The sequence below is a fragment of the Phycodurus eques genome, chromosome 8, assembly GCF_024500275.1.
Source record: "Phycodurus eques isolate BA_2022a chromosome 8, UOR_Pequ_1.1, whole genome shotgun sequence".
NCBI lineage: Eukaryota > Metazoa > Chordata > Actinopteri > Syngnathiformes > Syngnathidae > Phycodurus > Phycodurus eques.
In genome coordinates, this window is record NC_084532.1 from 25235438 (window position 1) to 25261401 (window position 25964).

General features: G+C 43.8%; 2 protein-coding genes across 7 annotated transcripts; one reads left to right on the forward strand and one right to left on the reverse strand.

Annotated features, from left to right (window-relative positions):
* Positions 1-74: 74 nt before the first annotated feature.
* On the reverse strand, positions 75-16041 carry cracd (capping protein inhibiting regulator of actin dynamics). 5 transcript variants are annotated; one of them, XM_061684626.1, is made up of 9 exons: positions 15875-16041; positions 8121-8295; positions 7358-7490; positions 6562-6717; positions 6276-6488; positions 4066-6145; positions 3712-3902; positions 3147-3321; positions 75-2414 (listed from the first exon to the last, which is right to left on the reverse strand). In XM_061684626.1, the coding sequence occupies exons 3-9, from the start codon at positions 7397-7399 to the stop codon at positions 2254-2256; spliced, it is 3018 nt and encodes a 1005-aa protein (XP_061540610.1). In that variant the 5' UTR covers positions 7400-7490; positions 8121-8295; positions 15875-16041; the 3' UTR covers positions 75-2253. The 5 variants fall into 5 exon arrangements, with proteins under 5 accessions (XP_061540610.1, XP_061540609.1, XP_061540607.1 ...); XM_061684625.1 differs by lacking the exon at positions 15875-16041 and adding an exon at positions 7708-7767 and having other exon boundaries at positions 7865-8206; XM_061684623.1 differs by lacking the exon at positions 15875-16041 and adding an exon at positions 7708-7770 and having other exon boundaries at positions 7865-8206.
* Positions 16042-16106: 65 nt separating this feature from the next.
* On the forward strand, positions 16107-24870 carry chst14 (carbohydrate (N-acetylgalactosamine 4-0) sulfotransferase 14). 2 transcript variants are annotated; one of them, XM_061684692.1, is made up of 3 exons: positions 16107-16134; positions 18581-19042; positions 20259-24870. In XM_061684692.1, the coding sequence occupies exons 2-3, from the start codon at positions 18761-18763 to the stop codon at positions 21087-21089; spliced, it is 1113 nt and encodes a 370-aa protein (XP_061540676.1). In that variant the 5' UTR covers positions 16107-16134; positions 18581-18760; the 3' UTR covers positions 21090-24870. The 2 variants fall into 2 exon arrangements, with proteins under 2 accessions (XP_061540676.1, XP_061540675.1); XM_061684691.1 differs by lacking the exon at positions 16107-16134 and having other exon boundaries at positions 18210-19042.
* The last annotated feature ends 1094 nt before the right edge of the window (positions 24871-25964 follow it).

Here is a 25964-nt window from a genome sequence, read left to right on the forward strand (position 1 = left end):
TTTATTTAAATTCTTAGCTTTTTTTTTTTTTTTTTTTTTTTTTTTTTTTTTTTTTCTTCATTTAAGAACTTCCCTTCACAAGTTTAAGTGGGACCCCAAAAAAAGTGCAAATGATACCAAACTTTTTTTTGTTTGTTTCTGTTACACAACACTGCGTACACCGGCAAGGTTAGAAACAAGGCTCTGTCTTACATACAGTACATTTGTTGCACATGGTTATGGCAGGAAGAACATTGACGAAGAGGAGGAAGTAATGATGATGATGATGATGATCTACAAACAGGACCTACATCAAGGGTGGGCAAACTTTTGTACTCAAGGTCCACATTCAAATTTTTATGAAGGGCGGATGGACCAGGCCATTCGCAGGTTAAAAAAAAAAAGGGTCAAATAGTTTGTTTTAATATATTAATATTGGTTTATTGTTATTTACCATTCATTTCATTATAATCAACGACTGGTTTAATAAAATGTATACACATTCTTAATTTTACTCATATATTTTATGACTTAATTGATTTTTTAAAATCAATTAGCAAATGGAATTAATGAGAAGGATGGTCCAGGTCATTCGTAGATGAAGTTAACAAAATGTAAATGAAATAATTACTGAAGTTCATTCATTCAAAATTTTAAATGTATGTGATTGTATTATTACTGAATTAATATAAATTAATTATTTGATAAAATAAAAATATTTAGATTTGTGTATTGTATTACTAAAAAAAATCCATTAGCAAATTATTTAATGAGAAAGTTGGCACAGTTCATTTGTAGATGAGGTTTAAAAAAAAAGGCAAATAATTTCATATTCATTTATTACTATAGTAATATCTCATTCTAATGCTTTTTTATTGTACTATTATTTATTTAATTATAATGAATTAGTTATTGAATAAAATCAAATGAAAAAATATTGTTTTGTATTTACAGTAAATTAATTTGCAACTTGGGGGTGTGGCAAAATGTATATTACAAATATTACATGAGTATAATGTAAAATATAATGAATAAATATTTACCAATTTTTATGGTGGAAAATGGCTTAATGCAACAACAACATGAAATCAAATTATTAAATTTGAACCAGTTTTTGGGGAGAATAGCTACATTTCTGCAACAAATATTACAGCACTGTTGATTGTAAAACAAATATATCAATATAATCATTTTGGGAGAGGCAGGTCTGAATTAATGCAACAAATATCTCTTGATCCTGGAAAATTAAATAAATGAGTAAATCCATTTTAATGTACCAATTTCAGAGGGGAAAATGTCGAATTTAATGCAAGAAATATTACGGGACTCCTAATAACGTAAAATAAATGAATAGATCCATTTTAATTGACCAATTTTAGGGCTGAAAATGTGTAAAACTAATACAACAAATATTACAAGACTCTTGATAATGTAAATGCTCGTTAGGCCAGATTAAAGAACGTAGCCCGCGAGCCATACTTTGCCCACCCCTGATCTACATTGTACAGCAAGCAGGAAGTGACCGGAAGCCGAGCACGGATGAAGAACCCTCCCACCACCATTCCGTCACGGACACAGTGGAAATAACACTTCTAGCCCTTTAAGAGACCCTTAGTGACTCTTTCCCCCATCTTAACACTGGCAAACTACGCCTCTTCGTTGGAGGCCTTTGCGTATTTACAATCCCAGTTTTTGGCTACAATATGAATAAAAATGTGTCTTTGTGTGTTAGCCGCATGCTTGCAACCTTGACATATAATATTTGTATATTTGAATGCAGCCTGTGTGATGGGAGTGGTTGTGCAGTAGTGTGGCGTCTCCATGCAGAGCTGGTGTGTTTGTGGAGTGGAGTGCAGCGGTCCCCAACATTTGTTTCTTTGCGCCACGGACCGGAAGCAATATTTTTGACGGACCGGCATTGTAACAGATAAAAACTAATTCCAGGGGTACCTTGACTTGCGTGAGTCTATTTTCCAGACCCCTCAAAAACCACCACAATTTATTTGTTTTGTGTTTTTAATAGGGACAAAATAGCACCGTATTGTACACAGTGCACCCCCGCATATTTGAATTCCGGCATTTGAGATTGCGCCTATTTGCAGATATTTTTATTTTACCTATTTTTGCCCAAAAAACAGCTTATTTGCATTTTTTTTAACTCGATCCTACAGTGTCATACAGTATATATACATATATATGTATGGTGGTTGGGGACCGCTGTCATCGTGAGTAGGAGTAGGAGGGTTTATGGGGGAGGTTGTGGAGGTGGGGTTGTTACTTGATGATCTGAGGACAGTCGCTCCAGGCTTTGGCCTTCCGCTTGGCCAGAGCCAGCCAGGCGGGCTCGGTGGATACCTGTGGCGAGTCCATGGCGGGGAAGCGCTTGGACACCTCCTTGACAGCAGGGGGCGACGGCGTGGAGTCAGCGATTTCCACTGGCAAAAAAAAAAAAAAAAAAAAAAAAAAAAAAAAAGCAAAGGAGAAATGTTAAGATTGTCAACATCGTAAGACTTGTTTTAAGTAACATTTTACAGTCATCCTAGTGTACAAATAACTATGTCTCTGCTGTAAAACAAGACAAATAATGTAACAGTTTGTTGCTGTGATCCCGTCAACTGTTGAAACCATTTTGCTTTTAGCCATGTTAGCATTAGCATCTGTTTGCTAAAACTAATTTGAACAAAGACTGTAATAAAACGAGAATAAAATGAAACCAGTCCCACTTTGAAGACGTTAACAGAAAGGGAACAGTTGTTGGCATTGCTAGCACTAGCATAAGCGCTACAACCCTACACCCTTTCTTATGTCACGCTAAGTAAACTGCACTAACATTAGTCGTACAGGATAAAAAGGATAAAGAAAATATAACTGTTGAGTATTGTTAGGGTCTGTCTACATGTGTTGCGCCACAATTTGTGTTCAAATATCCATTGCTTAAAGCATTATAACGCTGCGACTATTGATGTTGTATTTGCTAGCTCAGTCTATGGCGTTTTGCATTGTTTGTTAGCATTAAGCTAACTGAAGGCAAAGTTGCCATCATCCAACGTGGTTGATGATATGAGGTGAAATAAAATGTAAAAAAAGGGGGGGGGGGGGGGGGGGGAGTATGTATCTTCTACTTCAGTACAGTACAGCGCGTGAGTACTTTTGCCAGCGGTGCGTACCCGTGACGGAACTGGGCAGCGTGTTGGCTTTCTTCAGCTGCTCTCGCCTCTCGAACCGTCCCAGCAGGCTGTCTGGTCTCTTGGGATCGTCCGGCGTCGGCGCTTTAGAACCTGGACTGACGCTCCCGCTTCCACCTCGGGTCTCCGTGGGGCTAATTGTCATCGTTAAGCCCACCTGCAGACCGACGTGAGGAACTGTGAGGATGGGTTGAACGTTTCTTTTGCGGTACAAAAAAACCGAAGAAATAAAAAATGTACACTATAAATATAATATATAGAACATATTATGACATAAGCTAGTTTCATAAAGTCCAATTATTTATTGTATCAATGTGTGCATTTAAGAGGCGTGGCCTAATGAGTGACATCAGGAGGTGGCGTCAGGTTGGCCAGTTAGTCTACATGTGAGCGTCTTGGCGTCGGTTGTGGCCTTCTGCAGCTCCTTTTTAAACATTATTTGGTAGTTTGTTGTTTTTAGCCTTGCACATGAGTAGTGCTGTTTGACCCAACTCAGGAGAGTGACTCCTGGTCGCAAATGGCAGCACGGTATGTGGACTCAACTCACACTGTCTCGCTCCCGGGCTTGCTTCTCGGCCAGCTTGGTTTCCCGTAGGCTGCGACGCTCCTCGCGGTTCTGCTGCTGTTCCCGGAATCCTTTCTGTTTCTGCAGCGCCAGCGTGATCCACAAGGGGCCCGCCTCCTTCTCCTGGACCCTGGCGCTATCCAGGGAATGCCTGCTCTGAAGCGAAGGTTTCTCTGCAGGGGACGACAAGGGAAACAAGTGTTATAAAATTATATGACATGAATAATAGATGGTCAGTTTTTAGAGAAAGAGCTGTGTTCACATTTTTTGTGGGAATTCCGCCACAAACTGAGGACCCTAAACTTACAGGAACTATGTGGACTGAGTGACTCTGACCTCTCTTGATGAGCTCTGTCTTCCTGTCCATTTTATCCCTCCAGGGAATGTTGATGGACTGGAAGAAGGATCTCTTCTCCTTGGGCTCGTCGTCCCCTTGACCTTGGCTGCTCCGATGTAGCTGGGCCACCGCTGTGGGCTGACTCCGGCCAACCGAGCCCTCGGTCTCGCTGTGACTCGTTTTAGGCAGCGGTGATGGAGGACAGGTGGGAACTTCTTCGGCGGGTTTCGGCGCTGCGGGGGGTCTGTGGTAGAGAGACGGCTTGGAGGGCACGTGGTGCCCGTCGCATTGTGGCGTGGGGCTGAGGGATTTGCCTGAGCCAGCCCAGGACAACACGGGGGAGGCTGAGGCGAGGGAGTACTTGGCTTCTTTCTGAGGCGATGTTGGACTGGATGGGTCGGAAAAGACCGGAGAGGTGTCGGAGTCCAAATCGATGGGGGTCAGGGGCGAGGGGACGCCATCAAAACTGTCTCCGGCGCTGTAGCGCTTCTTCCGTTTCTCCGTGGACTGCTCGCTGTGGAACCTGAGCGAGTAGTTGGTCCGCCTTAGCTTGATGCCAAACGGCAAAGGCTTTTCCTCGCCATCCCGACTCGGTTCCTCGCCCTCAACTCTGCTTTCGGGCTCCGCTGACCCGCTACGATCTCGAGCCTTCCACTCAGGCCCTTCAGGCTTGGCTCCAGGGCTGGGAACGAGGAAAGATGGAAGGTCTTTGGCAAACACACACTCATCCTCTGGTCTATCTATGAGGCGGACGCTCTTACTCATCCTATTCTGAGCTTTACGGCTTGCGGCCGGCGAAGCGGAAGTGGACACGTCAGACGACATGGCCTCCTCTCCCATTTTATCGTCCGATGCACTGGGACCGGAGCACTCCGAGTTCCTGTTTGAATCTCCAAACTTCTTCTTGGCAGGCGTGATGGAGAACTTGGCGCTAGCGGACATGGTCTTCCTCAAGTGCGTGTGGGCAAAGTCATGCTGGTCTTCATGGCTGGCTTGAGGTTGGCTCCTGCTCGGGTCTGGGTATTCACTGCCCTCCTCCACGCCCTTGAATATCTTGGACCTGATGGTGGCCCACTCAGCCAAGACAGCTGCACCCACCGGGTCCGGCTCAGTGGGCTCAGTGAGGGATTTTGTCTTTGCCGACTTGCGGTCAGGCGACGTCTTGGTCTTGGCGGGCGGCATTCCCTGGGCCTTCCGGTCCTCAACGAGACCCAGGAGGGACTTGCAGGCAGTATCCCTGATCAGGTCCAGATTGACGGCGGTGCCACACAGCTGGGTGCCGGTCACCAGGATGGCGGTGTGGGGGACGTACGGAGAAGTCTGCCGGTTGGGGGAGTACGGTGCTTCGGAGGAGGACCTGATGCCTTCTCTTGAAACGGCTGACCCGTGGACGCCCGAGGGGGGCGTAACGGGCGTCAGGTTAACTTTCGGAAAGAGGATTTCTTTTTCTCCGGAGGAAACTTGGAAGGAGAAAGGCCTCTGCCGCTCCTCCATCTCCCTCCAGCGAAGCTCATCGGCTCGCCTCTTCCTCTCCTGAGCATCCGAGCATCTGTCCCCTTCATCTTCCGCCATTCTCTTCAGCTGTTCCTCCGAATCCACTTTGCGTTTCTCTTGGATCTCGCGGAACCTCTGCTTCTCTGCTTCTTTCTGCTTCTTCTTGATCTCCTCTTCCTCCACACATAGTCGTTGAGCCTCAAGCTCCTGCTGCCTCCTGGCTTCCTCTTCCTCCTTCCTTCTTTGCTCTGCCCTCAGCCTCCTTGCCTCCTCCTCTTGCTGCCTCCTCTCCTCTTCTTTCCTCATCCTTCTCTCTTCTTCCTCATGGAGCCTTCTCTCTTCTTTTTCCTTCTCTTCCCGCTGCTTACGACACCTCTCCTCTTCTTCGATCCTCAGTTGCTCAGCTCGCTGCCTCCTCTCTTCTTCCTCCAGCTCCCTCTTCCTCTTCTCGTCTAGTCGTTCCGCTTCAACTCGATGCTTCTTGAAGGCTTCCAGGTACTCTTCTGCAGACGATCTGCGTCGGTGCTCCGTGGTGACACCTGCCACTTCCGGGTCCTCCTGCACCACGCCAGGGTGGGACAGGTCCTGGAGGTCGTAGGGATGCGTAAGTATAGGTTTAGGATTATGAAGGTGGCCTCAAAGAGAAAAATCTCCCATGTAAGCATTCCCTTGACCCAAATGTTTGAACCCCTGGTGTAAAATGATGCTTACTCACCTGTGTAAACCGCCGATGTTTGCGTGAAACCCTCTGATTCTTGGGTTTGACAGACAGTTTATGCTTGGCTGCGGTGTTGTCCAGGAGAGACACCGACTGCGGAACGGCATCCAGGTTAACCGACTCGATAGTACCGTCGGGTGGAAGTACACTTTTGGACCTGGGGGACTTCATAGGGGTGCTGTGCGATCTCGCTTGCGGAGCCGCTTGGACCTGGACAAAATGCAAATCTATATTCAACTTCATCACCAAACTGGGCACGAAACTGAAGAGTCGTCAGAGTTACCGTCGTCTCCGCTTTTAGCGGCTCCGTTTCGACCTGCGCTGTCACTCTCAGAGGACTCTGCGGCGCCTCCTCCTCCTCGGAACTTATCTCATCCCCCTCGCTTCTTCTCAGAGAGGGGGGCTTCTGGCCGAACTTGATAGTCTGCACGATCTGCTTCTGCGTGAGCAACAAGGTAACATTTTGAGTATGGACAGAAGGTAAATGGAGTACAGCATATTCACAATTTGGCAGTAACCACGCTTAAAAACATCGAACTAGTTTCTGCTCAACTGAACTCCCTCGGCAGAAGGTTGTTTTTGTGTTAGGCGGAAGTTTCGCCGTCACACACGCTCACTTTCATTGCGCATCGCAACTTGTTCATCCAATCACAAATCTAACAGAAACTGTATTAGATATTTGATTGACAGCGTGCGAGGAGGTCTGCTGCAGATGCTTTGGCTCACGATAGTTTCGCCAAACTAGGACTAAACATGGCAGAAAAGTCATATTTACAGTAACTATTCGTATGAAAAACACTTATAGGCCGAAAATATAAAACAATCAATTGAGGATCAGCAATTATGGTGGCAATTGAGTGTGCCTTCCTGTGCCGTGTGACCACGTATGCACAAACTAGTCCATTGTGCGCCATTCGAAATCCTGAAACCTTTGTATATGTCGGTACGATCATAAAACGCTCATCCCTTGTGTTGCTAGGTATTTGGAGCCCGTCTGTTTTTGCATTTCAAAACAGCACCACGGGAAATTGTGAAAACAACCCCCCCCCCCCCCAACGTTCTGTGCTTGGATGCTTCACCTGCAGATTTTTCACTTTGTCCGAGACGTTTTCCTGGGACATGGTGCGATCCGGGCCGGCCTGATTGGCCGACTCCTCCGGGATGAAGATGCTGTCGTGCGAGAGGGCTCGAGATCCAACGGGATTCAGCTCTCTGCGGACAGAAGGACCACAGCGTCGCCTAAACGGTCCGCAGTCAGTTTATACATTCAAATTGATTTTGGTTGACGATGTACCTGAACATAAAATGTAACAAAAATTCTGTCCAAAATGTTCATTTTCCATCAGGCTGCCACACTAACAGATTAGTGCCGTTTTTTTAAATAAAGTGCAATTAGAGGAACATGTAATTTCAAGATTTTTTTTGTCACCTCGAGCACTTTTATCCAGTTATTAGTTGTTCTTGCTTGAGGCTCCAGACTGAGTCCTGACTGCTGAAGACAGGGATACCTGCACAATGAAGCTAATTCCGTGCAGGAATGAGTGGCCTGGGAATCTTGCGGTTTTCGCCACACGATGTGCACTCACTCGACTTGCAGTCTGGATGCACAGCAGGTGAACATTTCCTGCTACGATCGCATGTGGGAGGGAGTCTTTAAGTCTTCAAAAGTCTCCAGTAACACCAGTAACAGACTAAATACGGTATTGATTGAAATAACTTTCAACAACGGGTTCCATAAATCTTTTCATCCTTGCTGCTGACTGATTGCAAAAAAATGCAGCTCGTTTATGGATAGCAACATTCACTTTCCAGCAAGATCACTGGATACTGCGGACCACTTACCTTAGAGTTCGACTGGCGTTCTTGTCGTCAGACACAACTCCATTGCACACTTCCCCGGTGGAGAAACTGGCCTTCAGCTGCGCCCCATCAAAGTCCCCCTGGGCCTCCCTCTTGTGCTTCTTCTTCCCAAAGAGACTTCTAAAGGGCTGGAACCTGCCCTGTCGCCTTCGCTTTTCTGCCGGCGGAAAAAGAGAAAACCCCACGTGATAGCGGCACAGTATCTATAATCAGTTTTTATATCTCCGGCCAGATAATGAGCAAGGGAGGCGGGGCTTTTGGGGAATGTGTGACTTTCAATGATTGACAGATGAATGACATGAAAAGACAGCAGATAAGAGAGTTGATTCTTCTTCTTAACGGGACGCAAGGGGGAGAGAGAGAAAACCCCGTGCAGAGAAACACGGTGAGCAAAGCAAGGAATAGCGCTACTCTAATCTGATCCTAAACCAGTGGCACTTCCTGTATGACTCCATGACATCATCACATCGCCACCATGAGACGAAAGCTGCTGACAAAACCATAAAATATGTGAATAAGTCATGAAATCATAATTTTATGGCTACCTTTCAAAGTGCTCCAGTGTACAGGATTTCCTCTTTCAGGTTAGAAAGGCAGTACTCTACTGTATCTAGCCTTATTTTTTTTTGAAATACAAATGCATCACAAAACCTTGTACCTATACCTGTTACCTATTAAGGACTATAATGGCTGTTATAAACTTGGAGGCACACAACATTGTGGCGCAACATCATCTTTAATCCACCTGTTATGTCGCGTGTCAAATTGACCCATCTGTGAATTAATTAACTCAATTTTCGGGATGAACCATCTTCTGTTTTGCTTGTTTGATCCACATTTACAATGAAAATGTTTCACCTCACACATTAAGAAACATTTTGAACATGTTTTCTACATGTTTCAGGTCAAATTAACCCAGAAGCATCTGTGGAGTCAAACCAAGTTGAAATGGACCGCTAGCAGGTAGTGAGACCCCAAAATAAACTGCACGGCAACCTGGGTTTATACCATTTGAGCGGGTCAAATTGGGTGACCAGCGTGGTCACGGAACCAATTCAACACGGATCTCAAGGCACCACTGTATTCACATTTTTCTGTTTCCCCCCTGAAGGATTGCCACCTGATTGTGGTCAGGTGGTTTGTGTGCCTCAGTGACCCCAAGAGCTATACCAGCAGGACCTTCCATCTTGACAATGTGCAATCCATTTCTTGGGGGTTGGACACAAGTAACAACACAATCCCCACAAAGAAAAACAAGAGCAAAAAAAACAAAACACTGGCTCGTGATGTGTCCGCATGATGCCCCTTTACATTTCTGCCTGTCTGCCTATTCTCTCCCCGTCTCTCCCTTTCCCAAGTCTCTCCGACCCACGAAAGAAAGACCTTAATGCCGAGGGCCGGCTCACACACTCATGCGTGAAACGAGAAAGGACCAGCCACTCTTTTTCCTGCGTGTTCGCTGGCTGTGTTCGAGCCGTCCGGAGGGCCCCTGATGGTTCCTCGCGCCGGATGGACATCTGACGCGGCCAATCAGGTGGAAGCTAAGTCAGCCCGAGGGAGGTTGGCGGGGAAACCAGCAGGAGGCCTTCGGTTCCATCTAAGCGTCCCCTCCAAGATTCAAAACCACCAGCCAAAAGCAGGAAAAGTCAAAGTGTTGCATCACTACAAAGCACACCATGCAGCTCTTTAAAGAAATAAAGACGCGGGGGTGGGGGAAGGGGAAGGGGAAGGTGTTGGACAAAAACAACAACACTGTCTCTTTAAAACACATTCACTGCCATTGACGGCTTTAGAAGTCAAATGTCCATGTTAACTGGGATGGCTGGCAGTGAATGAGTTTTAAGATAATCAGGTCCTTTTTACCTGTGCCTTTAGACTGGGTTAGCTCTAAAAGCATGCCGTGCTCGGTTTCCGTGGCGCCCGTCGCCATGGTCGCACCGCAGCACACCTCGGCTGGGGCGAGAAGAAGGAAGCGTGGGAATTTACTCAACTGCAGATGGGGGAGGCTTGAATTAAGGATCGGTAGGGGTGGGGTGTTTTTGTAAGAAGCAGTGTCACGGTACATCACAATCTGCAGGCTGGGCCGAAAGTACGTATACACTTTTAAAATTAACTTATTTAAGGAAGGAAGGGAGGAAGGATGGTCTGAAACAAGGATGGAAGGAAACAAGGATGTATGAACAAAAGGAAGGGAGGAAAAAAGAAGTATGAGAGGATACAAGGACGTATTACAGGAAAAAAGGAAGGACGGAAGGAAGGTTGGATGTAGGGAAGGAAACATGAATACAGCTGTATGAAAGCACGGAAGAAGGGATGAAGGAAGGAAGGATGGAAGAAAGGATACAAAATGGTATGAAAGGAAGGAAGGGAGTAAAGGCAAGGAAAAACAGAACAGACAAAATTGGCATTTATGAAAGAAGAGATGTGTAAGGAAGGAAGGAACAAGGATGTATGGAAGGAAGGAAGCAAAGAAGGAAGGAGTGAAGGATGGAAGGAAGGGGAGGTAGAGAACACTTTCAAACATTTGGGTTAATGAGTTTAAACGACTTTAAGTGGTCTCTCTATATCGTGGATTTTCACATGGGTGTGGAATGTATCCCCCGTCGAAAACGCGGGTTCGCTGTATCAAAACTAGGGATGGGCGGTGTCAGTATCGGACCGATACCGGCCTCATTTCAATGTATCGGGTAGCCGATACAAATCTGACATCGAGTAAGTCTTCCTCGCCAGTAGTTGGCGCTACACTGCGGCGGCTTAACACATGGGCGAATCATCATGTGCGTCGGAAAGAAAGGTCTTTGTTCACATTGTGTTAACTAAAACGTATGTATCAAAAAGTGCTAGTGGTAGCGAGACTCGGTGAGTACTCAAGAGTGAATACTCATACTGGTATCAGTCTGAAAAATGGTGGCATCGAACATCCCTGATATAAACGATGGCTTGATCAAAAACAATCGTAATCTATAGGGGGAACACTGTACTCCAATTTGGAATAAGGCTGTAATTGAAACCTCATGGAAAAATGCGGAAAAAGTGACGCAGAAGCACTGTGCATACTTTCCGGATGCATGGGAAGTGACACAACACCTCATCTTCCGTCCCAACAGTTGCAAAAAAAAAAAAAAAAAAAAAAAAAAAAAAAAGAATAATAAAAAAATGCCTCACGTGGCAAATCGGGAAGCTGGAGATGAGATGGGAGGAAGCACGGTGAGCGGCCATGCGTGCCGGACGCAAAAAAGCATCGCAAAGCGTGGCTCTGGCGCGTCAATCAGCAGCTCCCGGCGGCCATAACCAGCAGCAAAAGAGCAGCAAAAAAAAAAAAAAAAAAAAAAAAAGTAGACGGACATCACGATTTTACCTATTTGGGCCGCGCAGCTCGACAGCGCCGCGCACCAGTGCAGTAAAACCTTAGGGAACATGGGCGGGCTCGTTTTCAAACTTTGAGACCCACGGGCGCCTCGAAGGCCTCTGCGACGGCGGCGGCTTGGCGGGAGGGAGGAAACGGTCACAAGAGACACAAGAAGAGCAGGTTTGCCTTTGTTAGTATCACGGGTCACGTGGAACATGAGGGTGGCATGGAAGGTGGCATGGAGGAAGGGTGGTGAGGCGACAAAAAAGAAAAAAGAAACGCCGCCAGATGCTGTAATTTCACCATCTGAGACACGACAGTGAACCCCCGTTTACTGCGGTGGATACGTTCCAAACCCACCCGCGATGGGTGAAAATCCGTGATAAAGACACATTTTTACAACACTTTTACCCCTCAAACATGCTTTAAACTTATTAAAAGACTCCTTTTAAACACATTGCAAATGTCTCTCAACACGCCAAAAAAAATGAAAACATAAAAGGGCTGTAATTATTTAAATAATCATTAGTCGCCATAGTAATAATCACCACTGTAATGAAAATAAGAAATCATTTCCAATTCCAATAAATCATGTTACCCATTAATGTATTGTCCATTATACAGTATATATTTGTCAAAAAAAGTCCTTCTTTCATTATTCTGGAATTCAGCAAATCGAAATAATTTTGTTAATTTTAATTGACCTAAAAGAGGAAAAGTTTAGTTTGATTTTATGTCAGACAGTCGGGGGGGGGGGGGGGAAATGTGTTTCGCGTCTTTTTATACAGTCATGGCTAAAAACATTGGCAATGTTTTTAGCCATGACTGTAATTGTCAGAAGAAACTAATTCTATATTTTGGTCATAGCGGGCAGTTTTATCAGAACTGCACAATGTGTCTTCATTCAAAGCAGAGCAAACAACAACAACAATGGAGGCTTTTCCCTTCTGATCGCCTCATTTCCCATCGGGGTTTTTAAAGGGGGTGTGGGGGCCTCATGCATTTAGCATCCGACAGTCACAGAAATTCTGCATGTCAGTACAGACCAAGTAGTGAACGACGTTGTAGATTTTTTCGGCAGCGTGTCGCCGCGTATCGCATGACATGAGATTTTCCGCTCGGCGGTTAAGCGGAGCGTTGGAGTGTGCACGGAACACAACAAACAGCCCCCCCCCCGGACACACAAAAAAAAAAAACACATTACAAAACAAATGCAAAAAGGAGAAGATGCAAAGAGATCTTAAGGATCTGCATGTGTTTTTGTTGGTGTTGTTTTGGATATATAAAAAGGCCTTCTTACCGTCCAGCTCTGTGTGCAATGTTATCTGGGGAGTGTTCCACCTGCCTGCTGTCACTTTGCAACTAGGGCATCACCTGGAGTCAGGTATCACATGCAGTGACACTCGGCTGCATGTGTGTGTGTGTGTGTGTGTGTGTGTGTGTGTGTGTGTGTGTGTGTGTGTGTGTGTGTGTGTGTGTGTGTGTGTGTGTGTGGTACACTGCAGTGCTCACGACTTCATAGTCTCATATTGTAGCTGGTCAGCTGATCTATTTTGTGCGTGCGTGCGTGTTCCGATAGCACTGCTGTGTCCGGAGGAGGCACAAAGTGACACGTTGTCCCGCAGCTGGAGAGGCACAGTGCGGTGGAACAGAAGGGCATTCATCCTTCGCATCGGCCGACGCGCACAAAGCCGCCGGTTGTGTCGCCGAACAGAAAGGCGTGCTCGCACATGTGCGCGTATGGTGTTTGATGATGTGGGGGCACCGCAATTAACATTTAAGGTGCCGTTACGATTGTTATTTTCCTCAAATTGTGGCCAGGTGAGTTTATTAGTATTTATTTTATTATATTACAATCAGCAAATATTTTTATTTTAAGGTTTATTTCATAATTGTTTTTAAAATTTGATGGCATTTTGATTTAATTGAATTGTTTTGTACTTTATTTTATTTCTTATTGTTTCATTTTCAACCATTTCATTTTCAGTTATTATTTTAAAACATATTTTATTCATTTCATTTTTGTTGTATTTTATTTTATTTATTCACACAAAACTGCAAAGTGCCATGCGTTTTTTGTTTTTTGCTTGTTTTTGTTTTTGTTTTTTTGTACCGATGCATTTTTATCATCATATTTACTGATATTGGATATAATTTAAGTATGCATGGGGACAGTTCCTCAAATTCAACTTCACAGTAAACATCAGCTTTACAGATGCCACCTCTCCTTTAAAGGTAATGTACGTTGCGGTAAAGACCAGACGCAAGGTGGCATCAGATGACGTAAAGTAAGGTGGTACCGGTACGTACCGCCCCCTAGTGGAACCACCTGGTATTCTTTTTACTGTCCCGAGAGTAAATGGTTTATTTGAGGTGAGGTGTTTGTTTTTAAAGATATTAGCGCCCCCATGTTTACAGTGAGTGTTATGTTTAACTACATTTTCAATCAAGCTTGTCTTTGGAGATGAATAGGATTTGTTTATTTGAGGTAAGGTGTTTACATTTCAGGCTTTTATCGCTATGACAACGGGGGCAGAACTAGGGTGTTGCCACGAGATACTTGACGGGTGGGCAGGCCTTTCCAGAGACGCAATTATTTGTATTTGAGCAATTAAGAAGTCCATTTCCTGCAATATCACAGCAACAACTGATGGCTTTGAATGACAACTAATGCAAAGCGATTTAGCTTTTTCCTTTAATTTGACCTGTGCTGCCTGTACATCATGTGCACAATAGCAACAATCTAAATGTTATTTTCCGCTACATAATGGAATGCTTTTGTTTTTGTTATTGTAGACAGGGGCGAGGCACAAAGGTCGAGCGTGCATGTAGCACAGCTATCTCCCATTTTAGCATCATAGAAAACAATACTCCCCCCCCCCCCCCCCCTCGAGATCTCAAAGTGAGGATTAGTCACGAAACAAACATTTAGATTGGTTTATTCGTGGCATAAACCTTTTGAGGCTTTTTGGAGGAACCTCCAATTTTATTTGAATCACTGTTTATTATTATTCTTCTGACAAATTTAGCGCCTTTTTGTGGGGCCCCAGCATACCTGAAAACTCACTAATGAAATTTTTTTTGATTTTAGTGAAACCGAACATACCCCCCCCACCCCCATAAGTCAATGAAAAAAACGAAATTACCAAACACGCCTGAAAATGAACAGGAAGTCGGCCATTTTGGTTCAAACCTTCCATTTTGCACCAAAAGTCACCAAAGTTTGATGATCATTTTCGAAGATTTGTCCCAACACTGTGCTTGCACCCTCCTGTGGCCCCCACTATGAATGGATTTACTGTATATGTACCAACGAAGTTGTTATATATGTGACTGGACTGGACCGCCCCCCCTGCCTATCCCACTGAAATCGGTCTAGAACCGCCACTGGTCCGAGGGCTACTAAACTACAAGGCGAGGGGGGGGGGGGTCATCGCTGATTATAGTTTTCATTTGTTTTTAGAAATGCACAACAGCCGGGCGAAAACCCTTTCAACCCGGTCCCGTATGGTCCTTCTTTGTGGTCAGGCATCTGTACCCGGAGGACTCCGTCAACCTGCATCGTGCAGAACGGCTGTTCGCGACCGCACACACCTGCTCTTCATAGCATAACAATCCGTGCTGGGTTTTACATAATTCGGTCATAACTGTGCGAGATGAATGCATACAGTGAGCAGTTTGTCTCTGAGCGCTCTGCGAATCAAACAAGGAGCATGTCGTCTTGTCATCCTGCCAGCAACAACCGTGGCAATAATGCAGCATCGATTGTAACGGCTTTTAAATAAAAACAGTCAATTTAAAAAAACAAACAAACAAACAAACAAACAAACGTGTGAATTCATTTTCAGCAGGGTGTGTGTGTGTGTGTGTGTGTGTGTGTGACAGAAAGAGGGAAGGGTGTTAGTATGGGGGGTGCAATCATCGGCCTTCCAAACCTCCACATCTCTAAAATGATGCATTGTCTTCATGACAAACAGACGCCACTGAAGAAAAAAAAAAAAAAAAAAAAAACGTGGATCAATAGGTAAAGCTTTTAAATGGCAGATTACTGGCTGCTGCGAGCCACGCGTCCATTACACCACACAACAACAACTGTGGCCCTGTATTTATTTTTTTTTGTACATATGACGCTGCTGCTGGCATTTAAATATCTGGCTGTCTGGATGCTTTGGCAGCGCACACACACGCGCGCGCGAGCGCGCGCTCACAAAGCCGTTTGGCAATTAGGCCCGCGCACAAGGGCGTTCCACGCTTTGACGCACGTTGCGCGCGCCCGCGAGGGGAAGGGAAAGGGAGGACGGCTGGAGGGATGGAAGGATGGATGGAGGTGTGGGGATGCGGTGACAAGGTCATCGCACGGCGGTTAGAAAAAAAGGAGGAGACTCACGGCGATCGCGCGCTCGGTTCCTTCCTTCCTGTTCTCTTGTCTCTCTTCGACGCTTTTGTTGCCGCCGAGGATGAGGAGGAGGATGGTGGTGGTGGTGGTGGTGGTGATGATGATGATGATGCGCGTACCAGACAGCGAGAAGCACGCACACGCACAGCTGCACGCGCCTGGAGGAGGAGGAGGAAGAAGAGGAGGAGGAGGAGGAGGAGGAGGATGTGGTGGTGCACACAAGGGAGGCAGAAACGAAGGAAAGGAGGGGGGTAAGTGGGGGTCACTATGAAAACGTAGCACATTATTGTGCCGTGAGACATTATTCAGTTTCACATGCAAAATTTGTATGAAAATTATTTTCTACAAATAATCCTCGATCTTTGCCAGCGACCTGCAAAACATTTAAATGCTCTTCCACGAGATAACAGGTACATAATTAACCTGTGTACCCACTTTTCTATTTATTTTTTTACATTTTTTGTTTGTTTGGCAGTGTGCTTTAACATTTTACTGAAGTCGAATGTGGATTTTGGCTGAGCAAAGGTTGGGTAACACTGATTTAAGTCATCTTTCCCCATTGAAATGAATTGAAATGCCATTAACCTGTTTCAACCTCGGCCACAAACTCCCGCAAAAAACAAACAAAACAAAAAAAACGTAATCTGTTCATCGAAAGGACATCATTATTGTCAATGTTGTACATTCTAAAAACAGATATTACAATAAATAACAAAATTGAATAGAATGCTAATTAAACAGTTTGCAGGTCATGATTTAATGCTTCAATTCATTCACTGTGCTGCTCCTTCTGGTGTGCTCACCTAGGCCACCAGGGGGCAGTATAATAAGAGTCATACAGACACAAACGAAAGAGAGTCACCACTACTCTTAGGGACTCAGTAAACTGCAATAATATTAATCTCCCCCCCCCCCCAGAGGATAAAGAATATATGCCTTTTGAGTATTGTGATATTGTGTCTACATGTGTTGCGCCACCATTTGTTGCCGATAGCTATTACAGGTTTATAACACCACTACTATCGATGCTAACTGTTAGCCTGTTAATGGTGTTTTCCATGATGTGTTAGCATTAAGCTAGCAGAGGCATTCTTGAGGCAAATCCAGGTCAATGCTTCCGATAGTGTCAAGGCCAGCAGAGAAGGCTTTGCCACTCACAAGCATCCAGTCTTTGGCTCAAAAGTGGCCAAACTACTGACTTACAATAAAACACCAGAATGTATATCTATAAAATCGGAATCTAGAATCAATTATTATCCAACAATTCATACTGGGAAACGTGTTGCGGGTTGTGTGCAAAGGATTAACAACATAGGAATCTGGTCTTCTCAATTCACGCTAATAGGCTTTCAGGGAGGAGGCAGACTGCGCGGGCTCAACATTACTGGAATACTGACGTGTAGTACGAGACGTAACAGTACAGTGTTCCACACGGCAACAGATTTGTTTTTAAAGCTTTTGAGTTTCGTTTGATAATCAGTCATTTCTATGGTATACTATATAATAAAAGTACTCACACAAATGCTCTGATTTCAAACGGCATTGGTCAATGTGCAGACATGGAAATGTCATTTTTAATGCATCAAGTGTTACAACAAAAAAAAGTAAAGGTGCAGATTTTGAGTAAAAAGCGGTGGACCGGTCAATCATAGGGCACATATAGACAAACAAGCAGAACTGTGTGTGTGTGTGTGTTTGCGTGTGTGTGACTTTTGGCTTGATTGTAAAACCAGCCTACATTCTCTTCGATTATGTTTTATATTTTACAGTGCAGTGCTTTTTTTGTATTGAAAACAAAACAAAACAAAAAAGTTTTTTTTGGGGGGGTGGGGGGGGGCGGGGTGGCTGGAATGGATTAATAGCATTTCAATTGACTTCAAAGGGGGAAATTGATTTGATATACAAGTCAACTCAGCTTGATCACGGAAGGAATTAAACTTGGAAGCTACGACGTGACAGTAAAATGCGGGTTTATTTTACGCTTTCAAAAATATTTAATTTTGAAATTACCAACCGGATGTTTTTTTGTTTTGGAGGGGGGGGGGGTTAGAGTTCGTTTTTCCCTCCCAAATAACATTTTAACCATTCCCTCTAATCATTCTTACGGAAGCGTATTGCATTCACTTGGATTTAAAAAAAACAAAAAAACGTATTGTTTTTCTGACCAATTATTTTTCTCAATTTTTCTGTCAAATTTTACCCCCCTGTTTTATGACTATTTCCCCCCCGTTTTTCTGAGTAATCCCCCCCCACCACCCTCCTGTTTTTTGGACTATTTTTTTATATTTTTCTGACAATTATTTTTCTAATGACTAATAACAATACCATCTATGTGACTCAAAGACAGGAGTATCTCCCAGTGTCTTAAACCCATATCAAAATAAAACTTTATCAAACTAAATAAGACATGTTGCTGACTACGAAGTCCACAGAGTCACTTGCGAACTGCAGGTTCTCGCGTGAGTTCGATGTGTCCCGATAACTCAGAAAAAAAGCCAGCAAAACAGGGAGAAAGAAATTGTCAGAAAAACCGAAAAAAAATATTCAAAAAAACAAAACCCTGAAAAAATTATTCAGAAAAACGGGATTATTATTATTTTTTTTTTTTATCCAAATGAATAAAATACGCTTACGTACATTCTTACTTGATTTCTCGTGTCAAACTAACTTGGGCGTTTTATTTTGAAAATCTCACAGGAAATGCTACGCGTGGATGTTGTCTGGGTAAAAGTTAACTATGGGTACGTGGTAGGTTTAAAAAAAAGAAAAGAAGAAAAATCCATCCATTCCAAGCCCTTTGTTTGGTGATCCTGGGCCAGTTATCTTGAGGAACAACGTTTACAGAGGCGGCTTGTAGCGGCTCGGACGCCCCGGCGGATGGCTCCTCGAAGGCCGGACTCGGCGAAGAGAAGCGGCGGCGGTCGGGCCCCCGACTTTCGGAGCTCGGGCTCGGCGGCGCGCCGCCACTCCTCCGCCGCGGTGCTGCCGTCCGTGCTGACGTTCGTGGTGATCGTCGCCTCCGGAGGCCTGCTGCTCATGATCGAGAAAGGAATGCTCAGCGGCGTAAAGACACCTTCGCCCCGGGGAAGCAGGAGGCTGGATGTCGGCCGGCAGCACACCAGCCAACGAGAGCCTGCGGCGGAGGACGTGGACTTGCAGGTAAGGGCTGGAGCCGAGCTGCCAGGCTTCTTGGGTGTGGGGGGATTGGTGCAAGTTGTAGACTCTTTGTCGCTTAAGCGTGCTCATATTATTAGGTAGGCGTTAATAACCAGAGGCGGCAAAGGTTCTCACTCGTCTATCCTTAGTGGAAATAGTTACTTACTCACTTGCGGTGGTTTAACTCCGGTACTTATTACTTAAGTACTAATTCGTCTCCATAAGTAAAAGTAGAAAAGTAAAAAAAAAGTTCAGACTGAAGTGTTTTACTACAAAAGTAAAAAGGAAGTTTTACTGTCAATTATATACAATACCAAGAGTGGCAAAAGTTGTTTAAAAATGGTAAAAGTACAAGTAATGATTCAACTCTGATAAGTAAATTAAGTGGAGACAGTACAAGTACAAATGATTTTCGACTGTCAATTATACACAGGACCAGAGATGGCAAAAGCACTCACACTGTGTACTTCAGTAGAAGTACAAACACTACAGTACAAAAAATAAATAAAGTAATATAAAATACTCTGGTAGAAGTACTGATTAAACTCCTGTAATTAAGTGAATGCAAAAAAGTACACACTGAAATGTACTTATGTATTCCCATACCTTTGTTAACATGTTACTAACAAAGAATGCTAAACTGAGCTCTTTTAAATGAAAAAAAAAAACAAAAAAAAGGCCCAATATGAAAGGTTTGCAATATCTGTATAAAATATTTTTATGCCAGGCTGCAGCTTCCACAAGTTGTAACCGCTAGCCTCGTCTCAACCCCCTAGCTCCACCTCCGGAATCATGGTAACGAAAAGCGGAGCCAGTGTTGGCGCCGGAGTAGAGGACCTCCGCGAAACAGGCTAATTTCAGCAAGGCTAGAAAAATTCTGCTATAATTCTTGACATGGCAAACACATTGAGGCTGCAATCTGATTAGACAAAAAAAACATTATATATGTATATATATATATATATATATATATATATATATATATATATATATATATATATATATATATATAAATATATTCCACAAGAACTGGAAACAGTGCAACAAAGAAACATGCTATAAAATGATGAGAATAGACTGTTGGGAACAAATGAATACAATTTCATGGAACAAATATTATCATTTAAATTGGAAATGTAGATCAGAGAAGGCCCCTGCTGGCTCCGACTGCAAATCTTACAAAAATGCTCACCTGCAACCTGACTGTAATCCCGTTCAGATCCTCCAGGACATCCGAAACCGGACCCTGATGTCCATGTGCAGTCAGAAGAACATGCCGCACAGCCTGTGGTCGCTGACGCCGCAGGAAAGGAGGACGCTGCTGCAGCACGTGTTGGTCAACGACGAGTACCGCTTCCTGTACTGCTACGTGCCCAAGGTGGCCTGCTCCAACTGGAAGCGCGTGCTGAAGGTGCTGGGCGGCGCGCTGGAGAGCGTGGACGTCAAGATCAAGATGGATCACATGAGAGACCTGACTTTCCTGTCCTCGATGAAACCGGAGGGCATCCGCTACCGTCTGCAGCACTATTTCAAGTTCATGTTCGTGCGCGAGCCAATGGAGCGCCTGCTCTCCGCGTACAGGAACAAGTTCGGCGAGATCGAGTCGTACCAGCGCAAGTACGGGGCGGAGATCGTCAAGCGTTACCGCAAGAACCGCGCCGGCAAGAGCTTGCGCATCGCCGGCGACGACGTGACCTTTGCCGAGTTCGTCCGCTACCTTCTGGACGAGGACGCCGAGCGCATGAACGAGCACTGGATGCCCATGTACAACCTGTGCCAGCCGTGCGCGTTGCGTTACGACTTCATAGGCTCCTACGAGCACCTGGAGCGGGATGCCGAGTTCGTGCTGCGCAGCGTCGGGGTGCCGCCGCACGTCAGCTTCCCGGCGAGGCAGGCGTGGTACAAGCCCGTCACGGCGGAGACGCTGCACTACTATCTTTGCAGCCTGCCGCAGAAGCTTCTCAGGGAGCTCCTGCCCAAATACATTTTAGACTTCTCCCTCTTTGCGTATCCACTTCCCAACACGACCGCGGAGCACTGCCGGCATTAAAAAAAAGTAATTAAATAAATAAAGTGAACTGGATTAGCATTTAAATGATTAATTGTGCATTTATGTGTATCTGCAGACCCCGCTGTATCACGTTTTAGGCCCGCCGCGCACTGAGCAAAACAGCCAAACGTGACAGAACCATCGCAAACAAAATTTTAGTTGGGTGACCTTTTCACCACACATCCAGTGACTGCGACCCTGTATCGGGTTTTGAGGCGCAACACTATACTGTATTATATTTTTTGATTGACCCAAAACCCAAAACATGGCACGATTGTCAAAGAAGATGCGGATGCCCAATAATTATGAGTGCGGCTATTTTGAGTGTTGGCAATGATCGATCTCCCCAATCACTTACTGAATTCTGTTTCAGCGACAGACTCCGCTCCTCTGTAAATTCGTACTCTTCTATATTTTTCTACTTTTCTATCAAGACTGTTCACATTTTTACCCAAGATGTCTCGTGGCTTTTGTGTAGCCGGCTAAAACGCACACCAAACACTACGTCAGCAGGCTGTGGATTATTTTCACTCGTTTTCCACGTTTTTAAATCGTATACAGTGGGAGGAAATAATTATTTTGATCCCTTTGTGCGTTTGTAAAATTGCTCACTCAACAAAGAAGTCTTCAGTCTCCAATTGTTACAGATGTTTTGGATTATGGTGACAGACAGAAGTTGAAAATGGTTTGAAAAAAAATAAAAAATACACAAGTTTTTTGTCAATTCTGGCTCCCACAGACTGTTGCTTATGCGGCACAAATCAACCAATACTCGTGATCCCAACTTTGGGGTAAAAGGCGACTTCACCATATTTAGAGGCCAATATACTGTCAAATCTTGCGATGAAACTTCTTCTTACTCCCTAAATACTTCTGGTTTCTCAGCTGTCGCCTGGAAACCGCTAATATTAAGCTCTCGCCGTAGGTTTTCTTTTGTGTTGAGGTTTTGGAGCCTGACTAGGCCACTCCATGACCGTTAGTTATACGCTTAAGTTAATGTTCCTGCCTCCATGCTTTTTTTTTTTTTTTTTTTTTTTTTTTTGCGGGGATGTTGTTGAGTCATACGCCTCCAAACACAATAAATCGAGTAAATGGCAAAAAGCTCCACAATGCTTTCATCTGACCAGAGCACTTTCTTCCAAGCCTTCTTGAAGTAATTTAGATGTTCACTGGCAAACGTAAGGCGTGTCTGTACATGTGCACCAGACAAACTGTGGGAGGCTAAATTCTGGCTGAGTTGCATTGGGATTAAATCCTTATTTCACCCAAACATTTACAGTTTTTCTAGGCATTTTTGACTGATATCCTGTGTGGTACCGTAATCAGTAAACAACCACAACAATTAGAGACTCTTAATTTCTGTGTAATTGAGCAAACAAATTTTAAAAATCCTGCTGTTCAGCATTAATCATCTTTCAACTATCAATAGTGGAATTTACAAAGTCAAATACCCCAAAAGGTGGTACAATTTGGATCTTAACCAAACATTTTGTGAAAAAATACTCTTCCAAAGTCAAACCTTCATCATCCCATGAGATGCCAATCTCCGTGCAAATTGAGTTACACAATTCATTCAAAAATGTATTAATTACTGACACAAATTCAGTTTAGCGCACAGATGCTCATGTTATCTGATATGTTGCTGTATAAACTAGCTTGCTGACAAAATATTATTGTAATTTCTCTTATATAATGCTCAATTCTTTATCCCCCCCAAAATTCTCAAAAGCTGATGGGGTGCATTATACATGGGCATAAGGAAAATGGAAAAAAATAAATCTTTCACATATGCTTACCAATACCTAGAAGTTGTGAAAAAGGTGTACTTTCATTCCAAAATGATATGTAATGTCTAATGTTAAAAATGTATACATATTAGCCCACCTGAGAATCAAGGCCTCTTCCCAGACCCATTATTCATATAAAAATCCATAACATCCAAAATATTTGGCATTTCTTTCTGGTATTTTAAGAGGTGGAAGTGGGTAGAGATGTCCCACATACATCTTGTTGACGAATGCTGGCAGTTTCGCGACATTAAGCTACGTTCAGGTGTTTCTGTAGTGAGTGCATATGAAGAGGAAATCTTTTAACGTCCATCAAAATAGAAAATGAGGAATTTCATTCTGATATTTTTAGATGGGGAAGGGAGCATAATTAGTGATGCCCAAATACATTTTGGTTGCAGTTCTGTGATATTAAGCAACAATTAAGCTTTTTGACATTATGCATGGCCTGAAAACCCCAATAGAATTACGTCCACGCATGCACACGGAGCAGAATAGTTATTTGAAAAACCTAATAAAATATGGATAATACTAAGTTTTGAGCATATGGACAGCAGCAAATTGATGTTGCGCATTATACATAGGTAAGAAGGGTTTTCTTGATTTTTCAGATGGCGACAGTTTGAACACATGAATTCAGTTGACATTATTCCCTTTGAGAAATCAATCCATGTCTCCATAATCGGGTTCAACTTCCAAGGTTCCAGTGTAAGAATTTGACGCCATTGCTTTGTTTGTGCTGTCTGCATGAGCCTTGCTCTTTAGCGTCACACAGGTTTTAAGTTCCTATCCGGGTTGAGGGATACTACCAGTAAACATTAAAAACATGGGAGAGAGGACTCATAAAGGCGAGAAAATCTAAAAATAAACAATACATATAAAATATAATCCTTTTGATTGTCCTGTGCTTAGGAAATTAACTGGTGTTTACAGCAACCAGTCCCATTTTCCCGATTTCAATCCAAAGCCATGTATGTCCTAATAGACAGAGCCACTGCCGGCTTTTCCAAGAAGCCGTATAACCATTACTGACAATGTAGACAGTTAACAGCCTCATTAATGTCCAGTTAAGGCTCCCCTAATGTAGTACGTTCCAGTCAGCAGGTCTAAAGCTTAATTTATGGAAGGCGTTCTTCGAGTGGTGCTCTTCACTGGAAGTCAATCCCTGAAGCTCACGTCTGAAAGGATGACAAGATACCAGAAAAGCCGATTGGATGAGAATGAATAATCTCAGGATGCGGGGTGTCATCAGTGTAACGCCACATTGTACGTAGAGTATTCTGGAAAATGATTTGTGTTTGGCTATGTGTCCTCTGAATGCGCTACAATTCGCACACTAATTGACAAGTGTAATTCTGCGGCTTGGTGATGAAGTGCTGCCACCACGAGTGAAAACACAATCCACACTTTTATGGTCTTCAAGGGTGCTCGCTGTTTTTCTTCACACTCTGGGATCTGCTTACGCAAGTAGTTGCCGCTCGCCTTGTCACACCACACTAGCTCCGCCCCTGGCCTTCGTGCTAACGAAAGCCATACTCGACGTGGAGGGGGGCTGGGTGAACACCGGTTTATTTGCACGAGACAGGCTAATTTGACCAAAGCCAATAAAATAGGATGTGTGTCAATCAATTTGTTTTCAATTGTGAAGAACAAAAATGGGTCTCCTTTTTGTGCTACAAGTTGTGTGTGTTGCGTGAAAGGCGTCACCTGCGTAACTCACTGCTCCCCGGTCGATCTGGCGTTCGTTTGGCCGTTCGCCTGTCGCTGAGGAACTTGAGGATTGGCTACCTCCCTCGCGTGGTTGCAGTCGCCGCTGATGAACAACAAATTGTTAGCAGCCATTTTGTAATTACAGTGGGCATTTCATTTCGTTTTGTTTCCATTTTTCCTGCTTGTACCATCAAAACCATATCGCTAAACAACCAATTAAAACATGCCTGTTTATAGAGTGATGCTATTAACCTGTATGTACATTCACTCTGTTTGGAAACCAAGAAAAGACTCGACATGTTAAAGACGCAAGTCAACCACCCTTACTTTGTTTGACTAGACGAGTGTCGGCAGCCTTGGATAATGAACGTTTGGAGCAGACAATTGAAAATAAAGGTGTAGTTTCGCAAAACCGGAGTCTCTTGCGGCTAAATAAGCCATTTAACTACAGTATGAATTTGGGATTTTCACTGTACTGGACACATTAAATAATACCACCAAACAGGTTCAAAAGAAAAAAAAACAGCACTTAAATATATAGAGATATTTTCTGCTTAAATAAGTGGAAATGTTCATAACAAACAATCAAATACCAGACAGATATTGTACCACGAACCAATATTGTTTATTAGCATCTTGATTACCTAAATTCTAAATTCACTGGCTTAAAAACACATTAAATTGCATGAAGATACTTCTATCATTCAATCTATCAGTATCCTTTCGATGCACCTCCTTCCCTTTTCATGCAATGGACTATTCCATCTGCTTATTGCGCGTGTGCAGACTTGATTCAGGAAGACGGCAGCAAAATAAACTTGTTGGCAACGTTGTGAGTATGATGCAGTGTTACCATAGTGGAGAAGAAGAAAGCAAACATTTTTTTTTTTTTAAAGGACCTTATCAATTACAGCGAAAGCATTGAGATGATTCACTTGTTACTGTAAATTTTTGCAAATTTACACTTTTTAGTTGATGATAACCTACAATCATAATATTCAAATATTCAATATATATAATATTCAAAATCTTTAGTGATAAGTACTATTCATGGACAGGGGAAAGGGGAACATAGTAAAAACAGATACGTGACTGCATGTAGTAACTTAAGGTGTCATATAATTGTAACAGATATCAATAGTTGAGGTGAAAACTTGTAAGCGCAATGACCGGGTTTGCTTTGGGCTCCCAAATGACTAAATGACACCCTGCAACACGACTTAGAGTCAGCTATGTGAAGTTAATGGCTAAAAGAGTTTTTGCCTTACGTCATATTGTTAGCAGGGGTGAGCCTGTCTCGTAGCGCCCTCAGCTTGGCCTCTCTGTCGCTGAGCTTCTGAAGAGCGGTGGCCAGGAGCGTCTCAAGGTTGTGCACGGT